This window comes from Xenopus tropicalis, chromosome 10, assembly GCF_000004195.4.
Source record: "Xenopus tropicalis strain Nigerian chromosome 10, UCB_Xtro_10.0, whole genome shotgun sequence".
NCBI lineage: Eukaryota > Metazoa > Chordata > Amphibia > Anura > Pipidae > Xenopus > Xenopus tropicalis.
In genome coordinates this window covers 36,800,658-36,822,602 of record NC_030686.2, presented here as the reverse complement: position 1 = coordinate 36,822,602, position 21,945 = coordinate 36,800,658, and the positions used below count along the sequence as shown (strand labels likewise).

General features: G+C 43.1%; 1 protein-coding gene across 1 annotated transcript in view; it reads right to left on the bottom strand.

Moving 5' to 3' along the window:
* Positions 1-2,474: 2,474 nt before the first annotated feature.
* Positions 2,475-21,945, bottom strand: part of prex1 (phosphatidylinositol-3,4,5-trisphosphate-dependent Rac exchange factor 1) — a 152,875-nt gene continuing 133,404 nt past the window's right edge. The window contains exons 21-40 of the mRNA XM_002933157.5: positions 21,582-21,738; positions 20,795-20,973; positions 20,443-20,604; positions 19,803-20,013; positions 19,428-19,692; positions 18,608-18,814; positions 16,366-16,454; positions 15,503-15,585; positions 15,084-15,174; positions 14,440-14,568; positions 14,084-14,125; positions 13,223-13,440; positions 12,213-12,312; positions 11,836-11,979; positions 11,255-11,372; positions 10,779-10,836; positions 10,462-10,649; positions 5,950-6,052; positions 3,971-4,038; positions 2,475-3,128 (exon numbers count right to left, since the gene is read on the bottom strand). Coding sequence (XP_002933203.2) covers positions 3,086-3,128; positions 3,971-4,038; positions 5,950-6,052; positions 10,462-10,649; positions 10,779-10,836; positions 11,255-11,372; positions 11,836-11,979; positions 12,213-12,312; positions 13,223-13,440; positions 14,084-14,125; positions 14,440-14,568; positions 15,084-15,174; positions 15,503-15,585; positions 16,366-16,454; positions 18,608-18,814; positions 19,428-19,692; positions 19,803-20,013; positions 20,443-20,604; positions 20,795-20,973; positions 21,582-21,738 — 2,655 coding nt within the window. The 3' untranslated portion in view covers positions 2,475-3,085. The remainder of the gene's footprint in view (positions 3,129-3,970; positions 4,039-5,949; positions 6,053-10,461; positions 10,650-10,778; positions 10,837-11,254; positions 11,373-11,835; positions 11,980-12,212; positions 12,313-13,222; positions 13,441-14,083; positions 14,126-14,439; positions 14,569-15,083; positions 15,175-15,502; positions 15,586-16,365; positions 16,455-18,607; positions 18,815-19,427; positions 19,693-19,802; positions 20,014-20,442; positions 20,605-20,794; positions 20,974-21,581; positions 21,739-21,945) is intronic.

The following is a 21,945-nucleotide window of genomic DNA, read 5'->3' as shown; positions in this document are numbered from 1 at the left end:
GTGTTGCTTCAAGACACCTCCCAGCATAGGTTTCCCCTCCAAACCCTACAACCTGTAGGCCCCTGAGACGCCACTGTGGCCCCTTGGTTGTGACAGGGTGACTTTTCCGAGGCTCGGTGATTGCTATTCCCCGGTGCATGTAATACAGAGAGAATGGGAGACTATAGGCCAGAATTTATTTCCACGTTAACCTTCTTCCCCTTTAGCTAAGGGCACGCAGAGGCTCATTAGTGGCGCATCGGATGGGGCCACACTTTAACAGAGACATCATTTCGCCGGCGGGATTCCAAGAAGAATAAAAGAAGCAGCCGCATTTGTGGTTAGCGTCTCCCTTGGCCGACATGCCGCGCTTTATTAAGGCAGTTAAAAGGTTTCGCATTCATAATTGGTCCCAAAGAGAAAAGTGGGATGTAGAGATACACAAACATCAGCATCACATGGGGAATGGTACATGTGCTATCAACCAATCAGCCTTCTCTTTCTCTAGGATAAGCTGCCTGCCAGACATTGCTGCTGCACCCCCAGGAATCCTATTACATAGAACTGGTGTATAATTCTGCTCGTACAGCAGCTCCATGAAAATCCAAACATCACAAGGGCAAAGACACATGGAGCTACATAGTAGCAGCTACTTGTTACGGCTACTAAATGCCAGAAAATACCATGCCACAGACAATACTGAGAATTGTATCTGCTAAAAAACACATAGAGTAAATCAGTAAATGATCAGCATTGTCTATTTTAGTAGCCACGACAAGTAGCTGCTACTAGTAGCTCCGTGTGTCTTACCCCTAACACCTTCCTGATTCTCATTGCATAGCTCCACCCTGGAGCTGAAAGAACTGGCATTTAGTATGCATTTAGCTGCTGCACAATTGTCAGCATACACCGGTTCAACAGGGGGTTAGGTCACCTTTTTCCCAGCCAGCAGATATCATTCAGGGACCAAATAAAAAGGGGATACACATCCAACAGGCAGTAAACCTTTCGCTGGTCCCAAGAGCAGCAAATCAGTTCAACAGAAGCACTCTGGCTGTTACAGAACTACAAGTCCCAGCATGCACAACGAGGAGCTGCCATTCAGCAGCAGCAGAAACATTTTGTGTTTTCCTATCCCTGATCTAATGAATATATTTACAAATATACAGAGATTTTCATGTATCTCCTATCACACAATGCAAAAGCTACCAAAGGAGAGCGAACACGTATGGCCCTCGGGCTTTTCCAAACCAATTCCTTAAATATACAAAATAATACTGACAATGGCTTGAACCAGAACCGCCCAACAGAAGCGCCCAAAGAGCCCCCACTGCAGTGCTGCCTTTTAGAGCTGAAAAATTGCTCTTTCACTATGAAGTCAGTGCTTTATAAATGCTTCCCAGTCATCTAGAATATTTACTCTGCTCCTTGATAGGCCAGAAAGCAAGCTCCTCCCCCTACAACATCATCATTCAAAGAAAGTTCTATATTCTACATGATTGTTCTTGCAAAGGTTTCAGCTAATATTCTGCCTTTAGGAAATAATCAGAGGAGTGCCAGGCTGGAAGGCCGCTTGTGCTTGTTTCTTCCTACCACGTCATGCAATTGGTCTTCCCTCTCTATAATATTATCCAGTGAATGGGACAGCTGCAATGGGCACAAGATAAAGTCTTGGTACAGGTATGGAACCTGTATTCCAGAGACCAGGGGTTTTCCAGGTAAGGGATCTTTCTAAAATTTGGATTTCCTTGCCTAAAGTTTAAACATTGAATAAACCCAATAGAATTTTTCTGCCCCAATGAGGGGTAATTATATCTTAGTTGGGATCAAGTACAGGTACTGTTTTATTATTACAGAGAAAAGGGAATCATTTAACCATTAAATAAACCCAATAGGACTGTTCTGCCCCCAATAAGGGGTAATTATATCTTAGTTGGGATCAAGTACAGGTACTGTTTTATTATTACTGAGAAAAGGGAATAGTTTTTACAAATGTGTATTATTTGATTAAAATGGACCCTATGGGAGACGGCTTTCCCATAATTCAGTGCTTTCTGAATAATGGGCTTCCGGATAACAGATCCCATAACTGTACATGAAACCTAGAAAACAATTACAATATCTCTTCTATGGGGGGGGGGGGGGGGGGGGGGGTGTCTTGAACACTTAACTAGGGACCCATCCCTTCCTTATAGAAACACATTCCCCACCATGTCTGCACCCTACTGTACCTGCACCCTACTTTATCAAGCAACAGAAACAATGTAAACTGGCACATCTCAAACAATCCCTAGTAGGCTGGTCCCATTTAAGATTTTTCAAATATCAATAAAAATACGGAAAGGAAAGGGGAGGGGCCAAATGTGTCTAGGAGGCCTACAATACCCATCATCCTCAGCTAACAAGTTTAATAAGGCCTATGTCACTATTAAAAGGCTACAACTGACAGTGAGAGAGCATAAGAGCTGGTTATACTCTTACAATTGACTTCCCCATTCCTTTGTGTTAATTATTTAATCTGAATTTAATTTAAAATAAAAAAAAAGTACATTTTCACGGTATAAAACACTGATAAAACGTGAGTTCCTGATTAGATAAGACTGGACATGGGGGGGGGACACTATACAGACATAAAACCCAGGGTATAAAAGAACAATGATTGGTGCTGATTGGAAGAAGGTTTAAAATAAATAGGTTAAAAAGAGAAGGAGGAGAAGGCGGCTGTGCTGTTGCTGGGTACAAAGTGCAGGTAGCTGGGCTGACAGGAGTGGGAGATAAACATCGGAACGGCAGTCTCTCTGCTACTCGAGTCTCTTTAATCCTCCTCGGCCCAAAGCTTTAATGCCTGCGGGGGTCCTTCACTGGCTCCTAGCGCTGCCCACAGGGCCTGGCAGCATCACTGTCCCAAAGCAGAGATTATTCAGTCTTGTCAGTGCCAGGGGCCGAGGGGCAAGCTTATCGACAAGCAAAGAGTCTGTTCAGCTTCAAACTGGATCCAAGCTTCTGAGATAAGGAGCTGGGAAGGCACCAGCATCGGCCTCTGCGGCTCCGAGGAGTCCCTTCATCTCCACCGGCATGTATTCTAGTAACTGATACTCCTTCCGGCTCACAAGTCTCCATCCACCGGCGGCTGGCATAACCTGTAGATCCTGCAAGCGCAGAAAAGGTCTATGAAATGGGATGCCAATACCAATGTGTGTCCTACCCACTAGGCATTTTTATTAACACATATGGGTATTGTTTTTCTTATCTATATACTGTAATAAGGCTGTGCCCCTAGTGAGGAGGCCATTTATGCCTTAGATTTAATGGAGAATGTAGGGCTTATACAATATGGAAGCTCCCACTTACTGTATGTGCAAAGGCATTAAAGCAGAATAGGATGCTCACAAGAGAGTCTTGTTGAAAGTCTTGTTACAATGAAAATGGATTTTATATTCCTATGGCCTCCATCATTAAAAATACTATGTGATGCACTAAATCAATGTCTGAGGGCGATAACGCCTGTCTAGTGCTGCTAACAAAGTAAATGGTTTATGAGTGACATCTTGTGGATATTTAGAGGAACTACACCCACTAGGAAAACTGAAAGCAACAGCTGGCCAATAAGAGACCTGTGAATCAGTTTGGTATTAGCAGGGCAATCACAATCTATTCCTTTTTATAGGACTTTTATATTTGCCGGTACAACTGCCTCTAGGAGGGAATGTCCCCAACTCACCAATTTCATTGCAAAACTCCATTTCTACATTTAATTTAAAGCCACTGTGTGTCCCTAAGGATAATTTACAGGGCTCTGCATAAACATTTCCCCCGGTCAAATAATCCAAAGCAGCCACTACCAAATAACAATTACACTGTAAACCTGCAGTTTTAATAATAAAGCGGACATCTGATTGGCTGTTATGGGTTAGTAGAGCTCAACACAGTCAGTGGCTGTGCATAACTCTCATGGTATTTACCCCATTGAATCTATGGAGCTGGTACTTACCGAGGTGCTGTCTGTGGCATCTGATCCATGACTTTTAAATTCTTAGCAGAGATTTCTACACGTGGACCCTACACCAAGAGAACAGAGGGAGGAGTATTAGCACTTGTACAGGGAATTATTCATCATAGCTATAACTATGTATTATAGGGGATATTATAGGGGATATTACTGTAAATTATAAGGATATTAGAAGTCATTGATGGGGTTTTGTGACCATATAAAGGCACAGAGCTGCAGGCCGAGTTATACAGGGAACTCTGTATTATAAGGGATAATGTACCCCCTACTGTAAATGATAAGGATATTAGAAGTCACTGAGGGGTTCTGTGACCATATAAAGGTACAACACTGCAGGCTGAGTTATACAGGGAACTCATGAGTGAGACCTTTTTACTGGCAATAATAAAACATGTTTGCAGTTCTATCAGATAAATAAATATACCTTGGGCTGATATTTACATACATCATAGGAAACTCAGAGACAACCCGTGGAGTAAAATATTTGGTACAGGATTCCATCTACAGTTGTGCTCAGAATAATAGCAGTGTGTTTAAAACAGTGAATAAAGCTCAAAATCCTTATATAGGTCTTATTTCCCAAATGCATTCGGGACACTGCGTATTCTATTCCAAATCAAAACATGAAGAAAAATATATCAAATATGTGTTATTCCTTTATAGAAACTCAAACATTCACTGTATGAACTGGAAAGTGTTTCCTCTGACTCACAGAACTAATATTTAGCTGTAAAACCTGTGTTTCTGAGAGATGCTGCCCATCAGTGTTACATGGAGTCGCCCAACTCCCAAAACAGCATTTTTTATGTCCCCCCACAAGTTTTCTATTGGATTAAGGTCTGGGGATTGGGCTGCCACTCAATTAGGGCAATCTTGTTGGTCTGGAACCAAGATGTTGCTGGGTTACTGGTGAGTTTGGGGTCATTGTTTTGCTGAAAGCCATTTCAAGGGCATTTCCCCTTCCGCATAAGGCAACATTTCAAATTCAAACTGATCCATGATCCCAGGTATGGGATAAATAGGCCCCACCCCATAGTATGAGAAACCCCCCCATATCATGATGCTTGCCCCACTATGAATTCAGTGTTTGGGGGGCGTCTGACAAACTGTCTGTGGCCCTTAGACCCAAAGAGCACAATCTTGCTTTCATCAGTCCACAAAATGTTGCGCCATTTCTCTCTGTGCTCAATGTGGTCAATTGTAACCTCTTCAGCGCATGTTTTTTTAACAATGGGACTTTGCGTGGGCTTCTTGCCGACAGTTTGGCTTCACACAGGCGCCTTCTTATTGTAACAGTGCTCACAGGTAACTTTAGTCCCTCTCTCATCTTCCTGGGGCTGATCATTGGCTGAGTCTGTGCCATTTTGCCTGTTCTGCTATACAATAATCTGTTATTATGAACACCAATCTGTATAACTGAACCAATGAATGATTCACTGACACAGAATCAGCAGCATGTCATGCCTATTGGGCCTGTTGGTTTCTATCTCTCTGCTACACCTGCTAGTAAATGATTTGCTATGTAGAAATGGCAAAAACAGTGACTGATCAGGTTAGTGATGTCGGACTTCTCTTATTCTGAACACAACTGTATCTGTCTAGGAATCTATCCCCCCCACTTCACTAGAGGGGTTTGTACTTCTGCAGTTTTTATTCCTGCTGCGACAAACATTTGCCAGTTATTAGTGACCTTCTTGGCTTCTAGGTCTCCAGTCACTGCAGCCCCTGCTGTAGCCACGCCCCTGAGGAGCAGACATAGTGCCTCTTCCCAGAGACCCAAGAACTAATTTTTCCTACCTGCAGCTTCCGCTTTGTGCTGTGTATAAGGCTGAGCAAGCACTCCGATTTACAGGGAGGTGTCCCTGTGGCTATACATGCTCCCTGGGCTAAGAGTATATATTTATATATATATAAAACAAGAAAACAAGTCACACCAGTCCATTCCATGTCTCTGTACTTACCTGTTTTCTCATAATGTCTGTCGCCTGCATAATACACTTAGGAATCAGCCCGTGACTTCGCCCAAGGATTGCAGCTTGCTCAAGTGAGACGCTCAGTGTGCTCCTGCCATGGAAACAACAGAAATAGCTCACAAATTTATTTTTTTTAAAATGGTAAATGTGGGTTTCCAACTTCTCTTTTCTGTCTGACTCATTGTATAACAGCAGGTTATTCTCAGATAGGATCTGTGCCACTGTGGCAGAATGCTCTGTTATACAGATAGCTAGAATCTCAGCCATAAAGCAGGGCAGGACTGCTGCTTACAATGGGGATCAGATAGGATCTGTGCCACTGTGACAGAATGCTCTGTTATACAGATAGCTAGAATCTCAGCCATAAAGCAGGGCAGGACTGCTGCTTACAATGGGGATCAGATAGGATCTGTGTCACTGTGACAGAATGCTCTGTTATACAGATAGCTAGAATCTCAGCCATAAAGCAGGACAGGACTGCTGCTTACAATGGGGATCAGATAGGATCTGTGCCACTGTGACAGAATGCTCTGTTATACAGATAGCTAGAATTTCAGCCATAAAGCAGGATAGGACTGCTGCTTACAATGGGGATCAGATAGGATCTGTGCCACTGTGACAGAATGCTCTGTTATACAGATAGCTAGAATCTCAGCCATAAAGCAGGGCAGGGCTGCTGCTTTATAATGGGGATCAGATAGGATATGTGCCACTGTGACAGAATGCTCTGTTATACAGATAGCTAGAATGTTAACTATAAAGCAGGGCAGGACTGCTGCTTACTGTTTTGTGGCTCACACTGTACCTAACTTTAATATGCATGATGCCTACAGTTTGCTGTCTTCCTGGTGCCAGGGTTCGGCATGTGGTTGATCGGGTCGACACATTATTGGGAGGGGCTGGGCATGACCCGGCTGTCTTGGTACATATCGGTACTAACGACAAAATGAACGGTAGGTGGGGGACCTTAAAGAGTGAGTTCAGGGATCTAGGCTCTAAAATTAAGCAAAGGTCCTCCAATGTAATTTTTTCGGAAATTTTGCCGGTGCCGCGTGCTAGTTTAGGGAGACAGCGGGAGCTTAGGGAGCTAAATGCGTGGCTAAAGTCTTGGTGTAGGAAGGAAGGGTTTGGGTTCCTAGAGCACTGGGCTGACTTTTCTTTGGGGTACAATCTATACAGCCCTGACGGATTGCACCTCAATGGAAGGGGGTCTACTGTGCTAGGGGAGAGAATGGTTAAGAGGCTGGAGGAGTGTTTAAACTAGACAAGGGGGGGGTTGGTAAGCTAGATTCTTATGGGAGAGCTAGTGTAGATGGGGCAGTGGGACCAGTAAAGGGTTGTGGGGGAGGAGTGAGGGGGGCATATAGTTTATCAGATAAGGAGCTTCCATTGTTACAAGGGAAACAGACTAATTTTCACCTTAGCTCTAACTGTCCTTTAGCTAATGTAAGCTGTAGAGGAAGAAGTAGTAATCTCCGCTGCATGCTGGCTAATGCGCGTAGCTTGTCGGGAAAAATAGGGGAGCTGCAGGCTATTGCATGTATTGAAAATTATGACTTAATTGGTATCACTGAGACCTGGTGGGATGAAAAATGCGACTGGGCAGTGAATTTAAATGGGTATACGCTTTTTAGGAGGGACAGAGGAATTAAAAAGGGTGGAGGGGTTTGTCTTTATGTAAAGTCAGATTTAAAGCCATGTAATAAAGACATTACCAATGAAAACGTTGAATCTCTTTGGGTAGAAATTTCAGTAGGGCTGAAGGTCACAAAGAAAATGATCATTGGTGTATGCTATAAACCACCCCGTATAGATGAGGGGGATGAGGCCCAGCTACTTTTGCAAATGGAGGAGGCTTCAAAATTGGGTCAAGTTGTTATTATGGGGGACTTTAATTATCCGGACATTGACTGGAGTAATGGGGTGGCTAAGTCAGAAAAAGCTAGTAGGTTTGTAAATATGCTAAATGACAACTTTTTATTTCAGGTGGTTCAAGAACCTACTCGGAATGAGTCTATTTTGGACCTGGTAATATCTAATAATACTGAACTTATCTCTAACATTTGTGTGGGTGAGCATTTGGGGAACAGTGATCACAACATGGTCTCCTTTGAGATAATGCTACAGAGACAGCTCTATAAGGGAGTAACTAAAACGCTCAATTTTAGACGTGCAGACTTTGCCAGTTTAAGGGCATCTCTGCAATGTGTCAACTGGGAAAGGCTTTTCATGGGGTTAGACACAGAAGGAAAATGGAACATCTTTAAAACATTGCTTTGCAGGTATACACAACAGTATATCCCCCTTGTAAGCAAGGAGAGGCATCGCAAAGCAAAACCCTTATGGCTGAATAAAAGAGTTAAGGTCGAGGTTGGTAAGAAAAAACGTGCTTTTAAAGCATTCAAGTTAGCTGGGACAGCGGAAACTTTCATCAGGTACAAGGAAGCAAATAAAGCATGCAAAAAAGCTATCAGGCAAGCTAAAATAGAGATGGAAAGGGATATTGCAGCTAGGAGTAAAAAGAATCCAAAATTATTTTTTAATTATGTGAATAGTAAAAAAATGAAGCAAGAAGGGGTGGGAACTTTATTATCACGGGGAGGTACGTTGGTTGATGAAAACGGGGAAAAAGCTGAAATTTTGAACTCTTATTTTTCATCTGTCTATACATCTGAGGAGCCAGATAATGAAGGCTTCCCTTTTAATATACCCAGTGCTAGTAATTTAGCTACTGGCGCATGGGTCACTCAGGAGGAAATTCAAAAGAGACTTGAACATGTAAAGGTAAACAAAGGTCCAGGACCGGATGGGATTCATCCCAGGGTATTAAATGAGCTGAGCGCTGTGATTGCCAAGCCTCTTCACATAATTTTTCAGGATTCGTTGAGGTTTGGCATGGTGCCGAGAGACTGGCGGATTGCTAATGTGGTGCCGTTATTTAAAAAGGGATCTCGTTCTCAGCCTGAAAACTATAGGCCTGTTAGTCTGACATCAGTAGTAGGAAAGCTTCTGGAAGGGGTAATAAGGGATAGGATAGTTGAATACATTGCAGTTCACAATACTATTAGTTTGTGCCAGCATGGTTTTATGCGTAACAGATCTTGCCAGACTAATTTAGTTGCCTTTTATGAGGAGGTGAGCAGGAACCTTGATGCTGGAATGGCAGTTGATGTCATCTACTTAGATTTTGCTAAAGCGTTTGATACAGTACCTCACAGAAGGTTAATGATCAAATTGAGGAATATTGGCCTAGAACATAATATTTGTAATTGGATAGAGAACTGGCTGAAGGATAGAGTACAAAGAGTGGTGGTAAATGGAACATTTTCTAATTGGACCAGTGTGGTTAGTGGAGTACCGCAGGGGTCAGTCCTTGGTCCTTTGCTTTTTAACTTGTTTATTAATGACCTGGAGGTGGGCATAGAGAGTACTGTTTCTATTTTTGCTGATGACACTAAATTGTGCAAAACTATAAGTTCCATGCAGGATGCTGCCGCTTTGCAGAGCGATTTGACAAAATTGGAAAACTGGGCAGCAAACTGGAAAATGAGGTTCAATGTTGACAAGTGCAAAGTTATGCACTTTGGTAGGAATAATATAAACGCAAACTATCTACTGAATGGTAGTGTGTTGGGGGCATCCTTAATGGAGAAGGATCTAGGGGTTTTTGTAGATAACAAGTTGTCTAATTCCAGGCAGTGTCATTCTGTGGCTACTACAGCAAATAAAGTGCTGTCTTGTATAAAAAAGGGCATTTACTCAAGGGATGAGAACATAATTTTGCCCCTTTATAGGTCCCTGGTAAGGCCTCACCTTGAGTATGCAGTGCAGTTTTGGGCTCCAGTCCTTAAGAAGGATATTAATGAGCTGGAGAGAGTGCAGAGACGTGCAACTAAACTGGTAAAGGGGATGGAAGGGTTAAACTATGAGGTTAGACTGTCGAGGTTGGGGTTGTTTTCTCTGGAAAAGAGGCGCTTGCGAGGGGACATGATTACTCTGTACAAGTACATTAGAGGGGATTATAGGCAGTTGGGGGATGTTCTTTTTTCCCATAAAAACAATCAGCGCACCAGAGGCCCCCCCTATAGATTAGAGGAACAGAGCTTCCATTTGAAGCAGCGTAGGTGGTTTTTCACGGTGAGGGCAGTGAGGCTGTGGAATGCCCTTCCTAGTGATGTGGTAATGGCAGATTCTGTTAATGCCTTTAAGAGGGGCCTGGATGAGTTTTTGAACAAGCAGAATATCCAAGGCTATTGTGATACTAATATCTACAGTTAGTATTACTGGTTGTATATATATAGTTTATGTATGTGAGTGTATAGATTGGTTAGTATAGGTTGTGTGCTGGGTTTACTCGGATGGGTTGAACTTGATGGACAATGGTCTTTTTTCAACCCTATGTAACTATGTAACTATGTAACTATTCTATGCAGCAGTCCTGTCCTGCTTTATGGCTATACAATGCTGTTGGTACCATCCGCCTTCCATACCCAAACTCACCTTTGCATCCCCGTCCCACACATTACAATCTGGCAGGCACCCAACCGATAACAGAGCTCCGAGGAGATGGGTAAGAGACCCACCCCATGTGCATGACTGGTGGAACATCCCGACTGTAGGGGCTTGGTACTGATATAGGATTTCATTAGCCTGCAGAGTTCATCAAGGGCATTCATGGGCCGGATCAGCTGTGAGAGGATGAGAGAGATCTAATGACTGATCCCTAGATGTACAGACTATGCACTAACAAGGGTACAGGTAGGACTGCGACTGCCACATAAATATATATATATATATATAGTGTCTCTGCTACTCACCTGGTCAATTTTAATAGCAGTGGTATTGGAATCTGTGGACTTTTCAAGGTAAAATGCTCTGTAAATAAGAGACATCCCCAGTTATGATATTATATAAGCACATGTAACAGATCTGCCACATACAGGACAACCAACCACTCCCATCATCTCCAGCCAAACTACATGACCATCAGCTGACTGTAGTAAGTTGCTTGGCCAGTGACTTCCCTTAGAACTGGGGTCTATTAACCCGCAGCAGGACTGGGTTGCACTTCTACAGTGATTGGATCTTTATCTGATGCATTAGCCAGTGAGCCATCTGATTGGATAAACAGAGAATCTGCCTGTGTGTTACTTAAAGGGGAAGTAAACCTAAATATAACGGAAGCAAATCATTCCCAGTAAACATTTAATTCCAATAAGAGGGATGAGACGGCAGCACTATTACCCATCAGGCAGCATAGCATTGCAGTGTGACCCGTTATCTGTGCCCATACCTGAGTTTGCGGTAGTAACTCTGCACCTTCTCCATGGAAATGCTGTTGATTTGCTGTTGGATCTCCTCCAGCGACTCATTGGTGCCCGGCTGGACGTGGCCTTCAAGGTTTTCCAGAGCTGTTATTAAACAAGTGACCAAGGATACTGAGAATATTGCAGGGTGATACTGGATCTAGTCCCTAACTCTAACATCAGAACTTGCCTGTAAGACAATATCTAATCCTGTTCAATGAACTGCCTGCTTCCTCCCTATCTGCCTGTATGGGGCACCAATGCAGTTGGTCGTGTATTTCCGTTAGGCTTCCATAGCAACATCCCATTAACTTTTTCCTATTAAAGCATTTACAAGCTGGGCATCTTTGTCCAAATAATCCAGCTCTCTACCCATGGTAGCCAGGATATTGGGAAATCAGACCCAAGCTGTAATCTTGTACATGATCGTGAGGGGAGGTTCCCTACTTAGACAGGTACAGAGCTGGGGTAACACTAACAAAGGGCAATGCTGGGTATCAAATGCCACCACACCAGCTCCCCTATAAGGTAACAATAATCCCCCCATAATCCCCCCAAAATGATTTACCTTTTGTAAACAGAATAGACTGGAGCTTCAGACTCCCGCCGTGCTCGAACCTGGTTGGCAGCTTCGAGAAGTGGTAGTTATCGAGGTAAAATATGACCTTCAGTGACTGTCGATTTCCTTCAATGTGATGGAAAACTGGCGTATCTGAAACCATAAAACACGAGCAGAGGGGTCAAGCAGGAACAGAAAGGTAATTGGGTGATGTGATTGGTCCCTTCCTTCACGTATTACAGGAAATGGAACCATCCCACCAGCCTCATTCTTTTACTCATTTGCGCCACGCTTTCCCTCCCATGCTGCCCTTTCTCCCCCACAAGCTCCAATTTCCCAAGAGCCCCTGCACCCCTCTTTCCAAGAGCAATATACCAGTATCTTACTTGCTACCAGCGTTTCATCCATCTGCTTAAAATAAAAGACCACTTTGTCCAGTTCTAAGAGCGTGACCTTGATATCCTCCAGCATGATCCGTTCCTCCTTCTGTGGGGAAAGCATGAAAATGAAAAAGAGTTCTGAATTATATTAGCAGCATATACAGCAGCAATTGCACCCTACCCCTTACTTGATGGGTGATGCTAATGGAGTTTATGTGTAATTTAGCAATATTAATAATGCAATATGAATTCAGCATCTCACAGATGTTATTATGGGTAAAAACACCGGCATAGCTGCTAAGCAAAGAGCCATGTAGGCTGGCTTGTAGATAAATAATGGAAAAGAACAGTCAGGTGACTGTAGACAACAAAGTGACTCATTCAGTATTGGGGAATGGTTTTATTTTTGTAATTAAGTGTGTGGCCAGGAGAGGGCAGTGTGCACTCACAGACTACAGAGTGTCTCCTAGTTCTTTGATGAGGTCTAATCTTCCAGGTCACATCAGGACTTGTCTCTTCCATAATAAGTTACAGAGCACAAAATGCCCTATTCACCCTGCTAAAATTTGAGCTTGCAGTAGATACTCGCTCAGAATAGTCCTTTGTGCGGAGCTGCACAGAGCGCTAACAAGCCTTTCCCTGTGGGGTAAGAGAAATGCTCTGCCCTTGGAAGTGTTGGGAAGAACTGTAACTGGATTCTATTTCCAATGAAGCTCCTATGTCAGGGCCTGAGAGTTTCCTGGCTTTAGAAGAAGCTGGTGTGTCGGTTTTATTCTATAAACTCCACGACCATAGGACAAACTGGTCAACTTGCCCTTGACTGTGTTGCATGGGCAGAAAATCAATGCACCGACCTTCTGTCCCCAGGCTAACAATGCAAACTACTAACCGGCCAAATATAAAGAGTAATCATTATATATGAATGAAGTGTGAATGGTCTGATTGGTTGCCCTGGGCTCAATGATTAATTGTAATACAAGGGATCGACGGCAATGTGACAACAGAAAATCACTTACCACACTGGGGGAGAGAAGTGATTGGTAGTTGAGTAAGACGCCAGTGACTGCTATCTGCTCCAGCCATTTCCGGCTGGCGTCCCGGCTGTTTTCCTCATATTCGCCGTTATTGTTATATCGGTAGTTCAGCGCCGCCATCAGCTGCTCCGTGAAGGTGCAAATAGCAGCCACCAGTGTCTGACAGAAAATGACATCCCGACGGACTTGCAGCTCTGTATCTATAAAGACGAATAAAAACTCATGCTGAGTAATGTGTTTAACACACTTTCCCCCATTTATATTAAAAGGCACTAAGTTTGACCAGGAGCAGTAATCAACCAATAAGATGTTTGGTGACCAATAAACACTGCCTGCTGATTGGTTACTATGGGTTACTGCTCCTGGGCAAACTTATTTCCTTTTATTACATAATCCCCTTTGATTTATATATGCTTCATTGCCTTTGAATTGTATATGGTTACAGACTTCCTGCCCGCTCCCTGTAAACTGCCATTAGGGTGTTCTAGTCCGACCCGCTGCTTAAGTTACAGACTTCCTGCCCACCCCCTGTAAGCTGCCATTAGGGTGTTCTAGTCCGACCCACTGCAACTATCTGCCCGCCCCCTCTAAACTATCATCAGAATCTTTTAATCCAGCCCACTGGTTGAATTACAGAATACCCACCCCTCCCCCTGTTAACTTCCATCACAGAGTTCTAGACCTGCCCACAGCTTGAGTCACTGACTCTCTCCTCTGACATTTCATACTACACCAAACCGATTCTATTCAGCCATACCTTGCACATGAAATTTAAAACTAATTCCTTTCCAAGCTATAAAGACAGAATGATGGTCATACTATATTAAAATCTAGAATAATTACCTGTGCATTTCAGTAAGGCCAAAAGAAGCTGATTCTTTCCATCTGTAAGAACATAACACTATAATAAGTATATAGCAGCAGAGCCGAAAGCATTGTAAAAACACTCATGTATATTAAAGGGAAAGTAACTGCTTCTATGTAAATACATTATACAAAAAAAAATACAAAACAACTTCTGATCTGGAAAAGAAGGACTGGTTGGGAGCCACATAGAATCCTAAAAGGACAGGCCTGTGGATCTGGATCACTCTTGGGCTACAAGCCCCATGAGTATGGCTAGCTTGCTCATTCCTTGCTGCTTGGCTGTACGGTGGATAATGCCATTCCCTTTATGCCAGCCAGGAAACAATACCAACCTTCAACATATTTCTGAATGCTCTCTACTAGGGTTTTGATGGAGTTTGGCAAGTTCCAGGGATCTTCTCGTATGTTTTTTTGGATCATACTCCGGCACTTAATAGTCCACTCCTCCTTTTTCTGAAATTCTGCATAAAATACATTGAGGTTTATTATTAAAGCCCTTTATTTGCCATTATTGATAGTCTTGTATTTATGTAATTACATATGTGCATAGGTAACCCAGGATCATGGTCTGATTTTGTATTTAAAGCCGAGGCACCCAGGGTGGATTTGGGGCATTTTGCCCACTGTAAGGCTACTGTGCTGAGTGGAAATGGCATGGGGCAAAATGGTCAGCAGTGGCTCTTTTCAAGGGAAACTTAATCTTCAAAATCACTTGAAGCAGCCATATCAAAAACGTCTGCAATTACAGAGTTGGTAAGAATAATGTACTACAAACTATACCAGTTCTTCCACCCAAACAAAAGATCTTTTATATATAATGGGCAGGGTATCATCACTGACCAACTCTAACACATCTCTCTCAGAGTAGGAAGTCCTGGGGGAATGGGCCCTATTAATCCCATAAAGAGAGTATAGGACAGTGCAGGTGACAAGCACTTCTCAGTACTGTGTTGGATTGAATTAAATGTTAACTCACCTTGCAAACTGTGCTCCATTGGGAAATGCTTTGTCTCCTCGAAGGCCTTTGCCATGACTTTTCCTTTGAGCAGAGTGATAATGGCATCCACCTGGCATAACAGAAAGCACTTCAGTGTGCGCCCAGGGTCATTCAGCATTGTACAGGTCAGGGCAAATTGTATATGGCAGAAAACATTATTTAGAAAGAAACAAGGGAAACAATATGGCACCTCCCTGACACGTAAGTACTTGGACTTGTGAGTTAGGATTTGTTTAGCAATGTCTGGTAAAAAGGAGTACACATGCAGCCTAGGACAGGCACTTACATGAAACTAGGGACACATTCAGGGGCTAAGGACTGGCTGATTTATCTGTCTGCCAATCCATCCGCTAATAGTGGGAGCCTATAACAAGCCTTGTATTAAAGTTTCACATTACCTGATTAAAGAGATGTTCCAGACAGCCATGTAATTTGTCCTGCTTGTCTGATGGAATCCTCATGTCACAGGGCAGCTCATCCCCTGTTGAAGAAACAACAAGTATTTTATCTGGAAGAGTAAATGCTCTGGGACCAGACAAAAGAGTTGCCTGTAGACGGAGAAAATACAGACTGCCCAGGGGCTCACACATTATCAGACCCTGCAGAAATGCACTTATAGGCATGGCAGGTGGGGATAGGAGGTATAGTAGAACAAAATGGTGGCATTAGGGCAAGACAGTGGGACAAATAGAAACAAAAGGGCCATATTGAGGCAGTATGGGAACACGGAGTTAGTATGGCAAGATGGAAAAATAGTAGGACACAGAGGGAATAGCAGGGCAAGATGGAGACAGAAGGACAAACAGAGGCAACAGGGCAAGATGGATTCAGTTGGACAAAGCGTATACAAAAGTGCCAGATGGAGACAGCATGGGAAGATGGAGACAGTAGGGCAAGATGGAGACAGTAGGACAAAGAGGATACAGAAGGGCTAGATAGAGACAGTAAGGGAAGATGAAGACAGTAGGATCAGATGGAGACAGCATGGCAAGATTGAGACAGTTGGATAAAGTAGAGAAAAAGGACAAGATATAGACAGTAGGGCAAAATGTGTCAATGTGGAGACAGCAGAGGTAGATGGAGAAAGTACTAGGAAGTAGAGACAGTAGGGCAAGATTGATAAAGTAGGATGAGACAGACATAGTAGGACAAGATGAAGACAGAGAACATTTATAATCAAGGACAGAGAACATTTATAATCAAGGACAGACACGCCTTTCTGCAAAAATGCCTTCCCATAAAGCACTGGAATCCCACTTACCTGATCCCATCTCATCACTTCCCAGATAAGAGCTGTTACTGCGAACGCTGGTGTAGGACAGGACCGAGTCTCGATTGCTGTTGCATTCACTACAGGGTTCAACAGAAACCAACAATGAGTCCTTCTATTTTACTCTATATTACAGATGAAACACAAACATTAATCTGTAAATCAGCCCGTTTAATGGTTTCATGGATCTGACTCACTCAGAATCCCATGAAAATATTTGATACCATAATGTCATTCTCATATAAGATCCTAGCAAGGCAAATCTGCGCAACTCTGTAGTGTACAAAGCATAAGCTTTATGGGATGGAGCACAGTCTTGGTAAAGGGGTTTATTTCTCTTACTAAATTCTGTATATTACAGTATAAGTTAAAGGGCTTTATAGTAAGGGGGATATCTGTTTTACACCTGCTGCCAACAGAGTGATTTGCTGCTCATAAACACGCGAGGGATATAGCCGGCTATATCTGTTTCTGCTTTCATGGATATATATGGAAATACTATTAGACCTTATTAAACCTTACAGACAGAAGGTACCTCTTTTATAAGAAGGCTTTTATTGTCTAATAAAATCTTTGATGGTATAGGATACTGCAAGCTCAGAGCATTCCTAGTACAGGATAAGGGTATAGCTTACTGTGTACCCAGAACATTCCTTCTCTGTATATTTGTATTTATACATATGGGAGGGAGGTGCCATAGTGTTTCCCTTAGACAGTACTGTATGAGGGTACAGCTTATTGTGTGCCCAGAACATTCCTTCTCTGTATATTTGTATTTATACATATGGGAGGAAGGTGCCATAATGTTTCCCTTATACAGTACAGTATGAGGGTACAGCTTATTGTGTGCCCAGAACATTCCTTCTCTGTATATTTGTATTTATACATATGGGAGGGAGGTGCCATATTGTTTCCCTTAGACAGTACAGTATGAGGGTATAGCTTATTGTGTGCCCAGAACATTCCTTCTCTGTATATTTGTATTTATACATATGGGAGGGAAGTGCCATAGTGTTTCCCTTAGACAGTACAGTATGTTCTAGGTGCACAATAACCCGTTATATCAGTCCCTGCATCATTTTGTATAAATTTTATATTTTATTATAAATACTGGACCATTAGGTGTAAGACTTCCGTACAAATTGCTTCTGTGATATGGCAGATGGTTTCACACACACAGGAGCCGGCCTGTTTTCTATGCTTTGTGGTTACAGATACAATAAAAATAGCAATGTGTGTCAGATCCTGCAGTAGCACAAGGTAAGTGGCACCGCTTACAGCAGCAGATTCGGACTATAGAGATTAACCACGGATCTCCGGTGCAGGCGGCAGCAACAGTTTTTCTGAGAAGCGAGAGCTTCCTCTTTAGTTAGCAGGGCAGATAATTTTAGCTTGTGCTGCTGTTCTGCAATAAATTATGCTCCATATTAAAATAGCTCTGGGCAAATTGTGTAGCTATAAAGGGAGGTGAGCTCCAGGGGGAATACATGTTTAGATGGATTCTGCTAGCCCCCATTTTTATCTGGGTGTATGTATGGTTTATTATGAGCAAACTTAGGGGGATGTTCCTGCTGAATTGCGCTTAGTACAGGGGAATCCATATGCTGCCATAGTTTTATGGTATCTCTCTGTACAGGCTATGAGCAAACTTAGGGGGCTGTTCCTGCTGAATTGTGCTTAGTACAGGGGAATACCTATTCTGGCAGAACTGCTGCTTACAATGGGTATCAGATAGGATCTGTGCCACTGTGACAGAATGCTCTGTTATACAGATAGCTAGAATCTCAGCCATAAAGCAGGGCAGGACTGCTGCTTACAATGGGGATCAGATAGGATCTGTGCCACTGTGACAGAATGCTCTGTTATACAGATAGCTAGAATCTCAGCCATAAAGCAGGGCAGGACTGCTGCTTACAATGGGGATCAGATAGGATCTGTGCCACTGTGACAGAATGCTCTGTTATACAGATAGCTAGAATCTCAGCCATAAAGCAGGGCAGGACTGCTGCTTACAATGGGTATCAGATAGGATCTGTGCAACTGTGCCAGAATGCTCTGTTATACAGATAGCTAGAATCTCAGCCATAAAGCAGGGCAGGACTGCTGCTTACAATGGGTATCAGATAGGATCTGTGCCACTGTGACAGAATGCTCTGTTATACAGATAGCTAGAATCTCAGCCATAAAGAAAGAATAATAATAAAAATTCCATGTTAGAAACCTCAGTACTTACCTGTAGGAGTCTCTGTAGCTCACAGTATCATGGCCAGAGTCTTCCTGATCTTCCTCTAAGACCTTGAAACAAACCTTCTTTGTCCCACCTTGCTCTGCTTTATCCAAATCTCCCTCCTCGTGCATAAGGGAAGAAGGAGGGGTCCCCTCTGCTGGGAGCGTCTCACACAGGTCATGTTCCAGGGGTTCTGTTATAGTGGACAGCAGTCTGCAAACAAGAAGACACAGGGTTAAAGATACCACTGGGAGCAGTCACTATTCTAATCACATACTCCTCATTGGCACAGTGTAAAGGCCCATTGTGACCACATTTAGGGGGCTGTTCCTGCTGAATTGTGCTTAGTACAGGGGAATCCCTATGCTGCCATAGTTTTATAGTATCTCTCTGTACAGGCTATGAGCAAACTTAGGGGGCTGTTCCTGCTGAATTGTGCTTAGTACAGGGGAATCCCTATGCTGCCATAGTTTTATGGTATCTCTCTGTACAGGCTATGAGCAAACTTAGGGGGCTGTTCCTGCTGAATTGTGCTTAGTACAGGGGAATCCCTATGCTGCCATAGTTTTATATTATCTCTCTGTACAAGCTATGAGCAAACTTACCACCTCTCTCACCCAGCAATCTAACCACCATCCCCCCAATCTGTGCCATCAGGACATGACCTGGGCCACCAACTTCTGATAACAAGATAAAAACGTTACAGAGGTGCTGTGGCAGTTAAGTCCTGCCAGGCTGAGAATAAAAGTATCATAGGCAGTACAGAATTGCAGTAATAGTCACACACAAACAAAAGCAGAGCCCATTAACCCATCGAGTGCCTTACTTGTTGATCTGCATGACATACTGCTTCATCTCCTTCACCGCCACATCCAGCTTGTTGAAGAGCTGCAGGTAAGCGTCCTGTATCTCTGTGTCCTCTTGCTTGAGGAGGAAGCTCAGGCCTCGCTCTTCCTGCCTCACACCGCCATTCATATGGGGGAAGCCTCCGTTGATCATCTCTGAATCTTCTGGTTTGGGACACTTCCAGGCGGGGGCTGCCATGCTAGCTATACAGTGTTGTGAATAAGACATAGGGTTCAAGTTGCCGACTGGAAGACATAAAAGACATCTGGTTGAGCCTTTTGCTTTCTGTATATCTCTATGTGCATGTAGGGTGGAAGCTTCCCTATCAGCTTCTGTAATCCCTTTTATCCTATACCTTGGTCTGGGTCTAAACCAAAAAATGAGTTTTTCCTCCCAAATCGAATGCTGAAGGACCTTCCCACTGAGGTAGTCGTCTTGGGATATGAGACTTCCATGAGGTTAATGTGGCAGTTGGTGGGACAGAAATCCATGCTCTGTAGTGGGTGCTGCTCCGTCGTAGCTTGTTTAAAAGACGGACTAACCTTCTTCTTGAGCTCATCTGCAAACTGTGTAACAGTATATTCATTAATCTGGTGTTTCCCCAGATATTGGCAGTTTTTACACTTTTAGAATAATGAATTGGCCAACTCTAGTCATAGTAGATTAAGTTAGTGAGAAGATGAAAGCCACCACAAGTCTTTCCTTTTCTCATGACTCTAATTTTCAGCCGACTGTAGATACAATTAACCAAAATGATTAACAGGTGGTGCTGTTGTTGCAGATTAATAATCAATGTAGAAACAATAACACCAGGAAGAATAATATAGGGTGTTAATAAATAATTTGCTTGTCTGATCAGCTGCTGAAAGGAAGGTGTTTAACCACTTCACCCTGAAGCAGAGAAGCATAAAGAACAATGGGCAGGCAGACCATGAAACAGCAATGTCACTGGATGGAAGTTCATTATCCTGAATAAGAATATCTAAAAAAGTCACCTCTTCGTAGCTTGAGATCCTTCTGATGATGTTCTCCAGCTTGGTGTCGCAGATGTGGCGAAACTCGTACTGCGGCATGGTCATTACCGTCTTACTCATGGAGATGAGCCTCATGCAATTCTTCACGAATTGGTTATCATCCGCAACGAAGGCTTGAAGGATCTGAATGAAGCAAGACAGGTCAATTCTATTGGTTAGTAACACTGTTGTGCAGCTCTGGGGGTCTTGGGTTCAATCCTGGCCAAGACAATATCTGCATGGAGTTTTCTCTCATATACTGGCATATTAAATGGGTTCCAAATGCAACAAAACCTAATGTGGGTGCTTAGGGTGTTTGACTTTAGCTCCCTACCTTTGCTGTGATACAGAATAACCCGCGAGGCTCCACGATTTTCTCCAGGATGTAGCTCTTGATGCCGGCTGTGCTCACATACTCATACACCACCCCATGCTCCAGCTGAACATTCTCCACCGTCAGATTAATGAGTGGAACATCCTCACTGGGTGAAGACGATGCATTCTGGATCCCACCTGTAACTCAATCATTGACTTTTGTTGACTTCCAATAAAAAAAAAAACAACCCATAAATGATTTGTGTACCTGACATGCCATTCTCAGCCCAGGGGCTCTATATGACACAAGGGTCAATGGGGCCACGGATTGCCATGGAGCGCTTATTGATTGTTATGGGTAACTGCCCAGGCACAAATCTTCCCAATGTTTAAAAATAAACCCCAGTATCTCAATTCAGCATATTACTATATAACTAGCACTATTTTGCACAAACACAAGGGGGAGCTGCTACCCATCCATATAATACCTCCATTATAAGCTACAGTACACACCAAATATTATGGTGAAGGGAGTCAACCATGAAAATAATAGCAAACCCTGATCTGCGGAGAAATGAAACAGTTTATACCATTTTGAGTCACCTTTATTCATATATATTGTCACCCATAACACATAAATATATCTAAGATTCTACAGTCTGTAGCTGGGGGCGCCTGCACTGAAACCTTACAGCAGAGCAAACTTCTTGGTTAATATCCATGGAAAATGGCACTGCTGCAAAAGCTCTGGGCATTATTCTTTATTTATCTAAAATTAATTTATGTAAACAAGGATTATATGATACCTGGTTGGTTATCATGCGTGCCCTCCCATCGCTCAATGGATAGGCTAGATTCAAGGCTTTCACCGAGGTTGCCATTCAGAGATTCGTCTGATGTGGCTTTCTGAGCTCTATCCTCCTCTGCATCTTCATGCGTTCTATAGATCCACTGGAACAGTCCCTACAAAAGCAGCAGTGCATTAAAAAAATGATTTAGAGACCAAAAGTGGAGTCATCAATAATCATAGGGCCCAATATTACTAAATTATCATGGCCACCCAAGTGATGGACCCTGCCAAGAAATAGAATAAATGATGCCCGTGGACACATGCCCACCTGCATTGGCCTAACCCCCTTTGCCAGAGGGCCCCTGAACGTAAAACCTTCT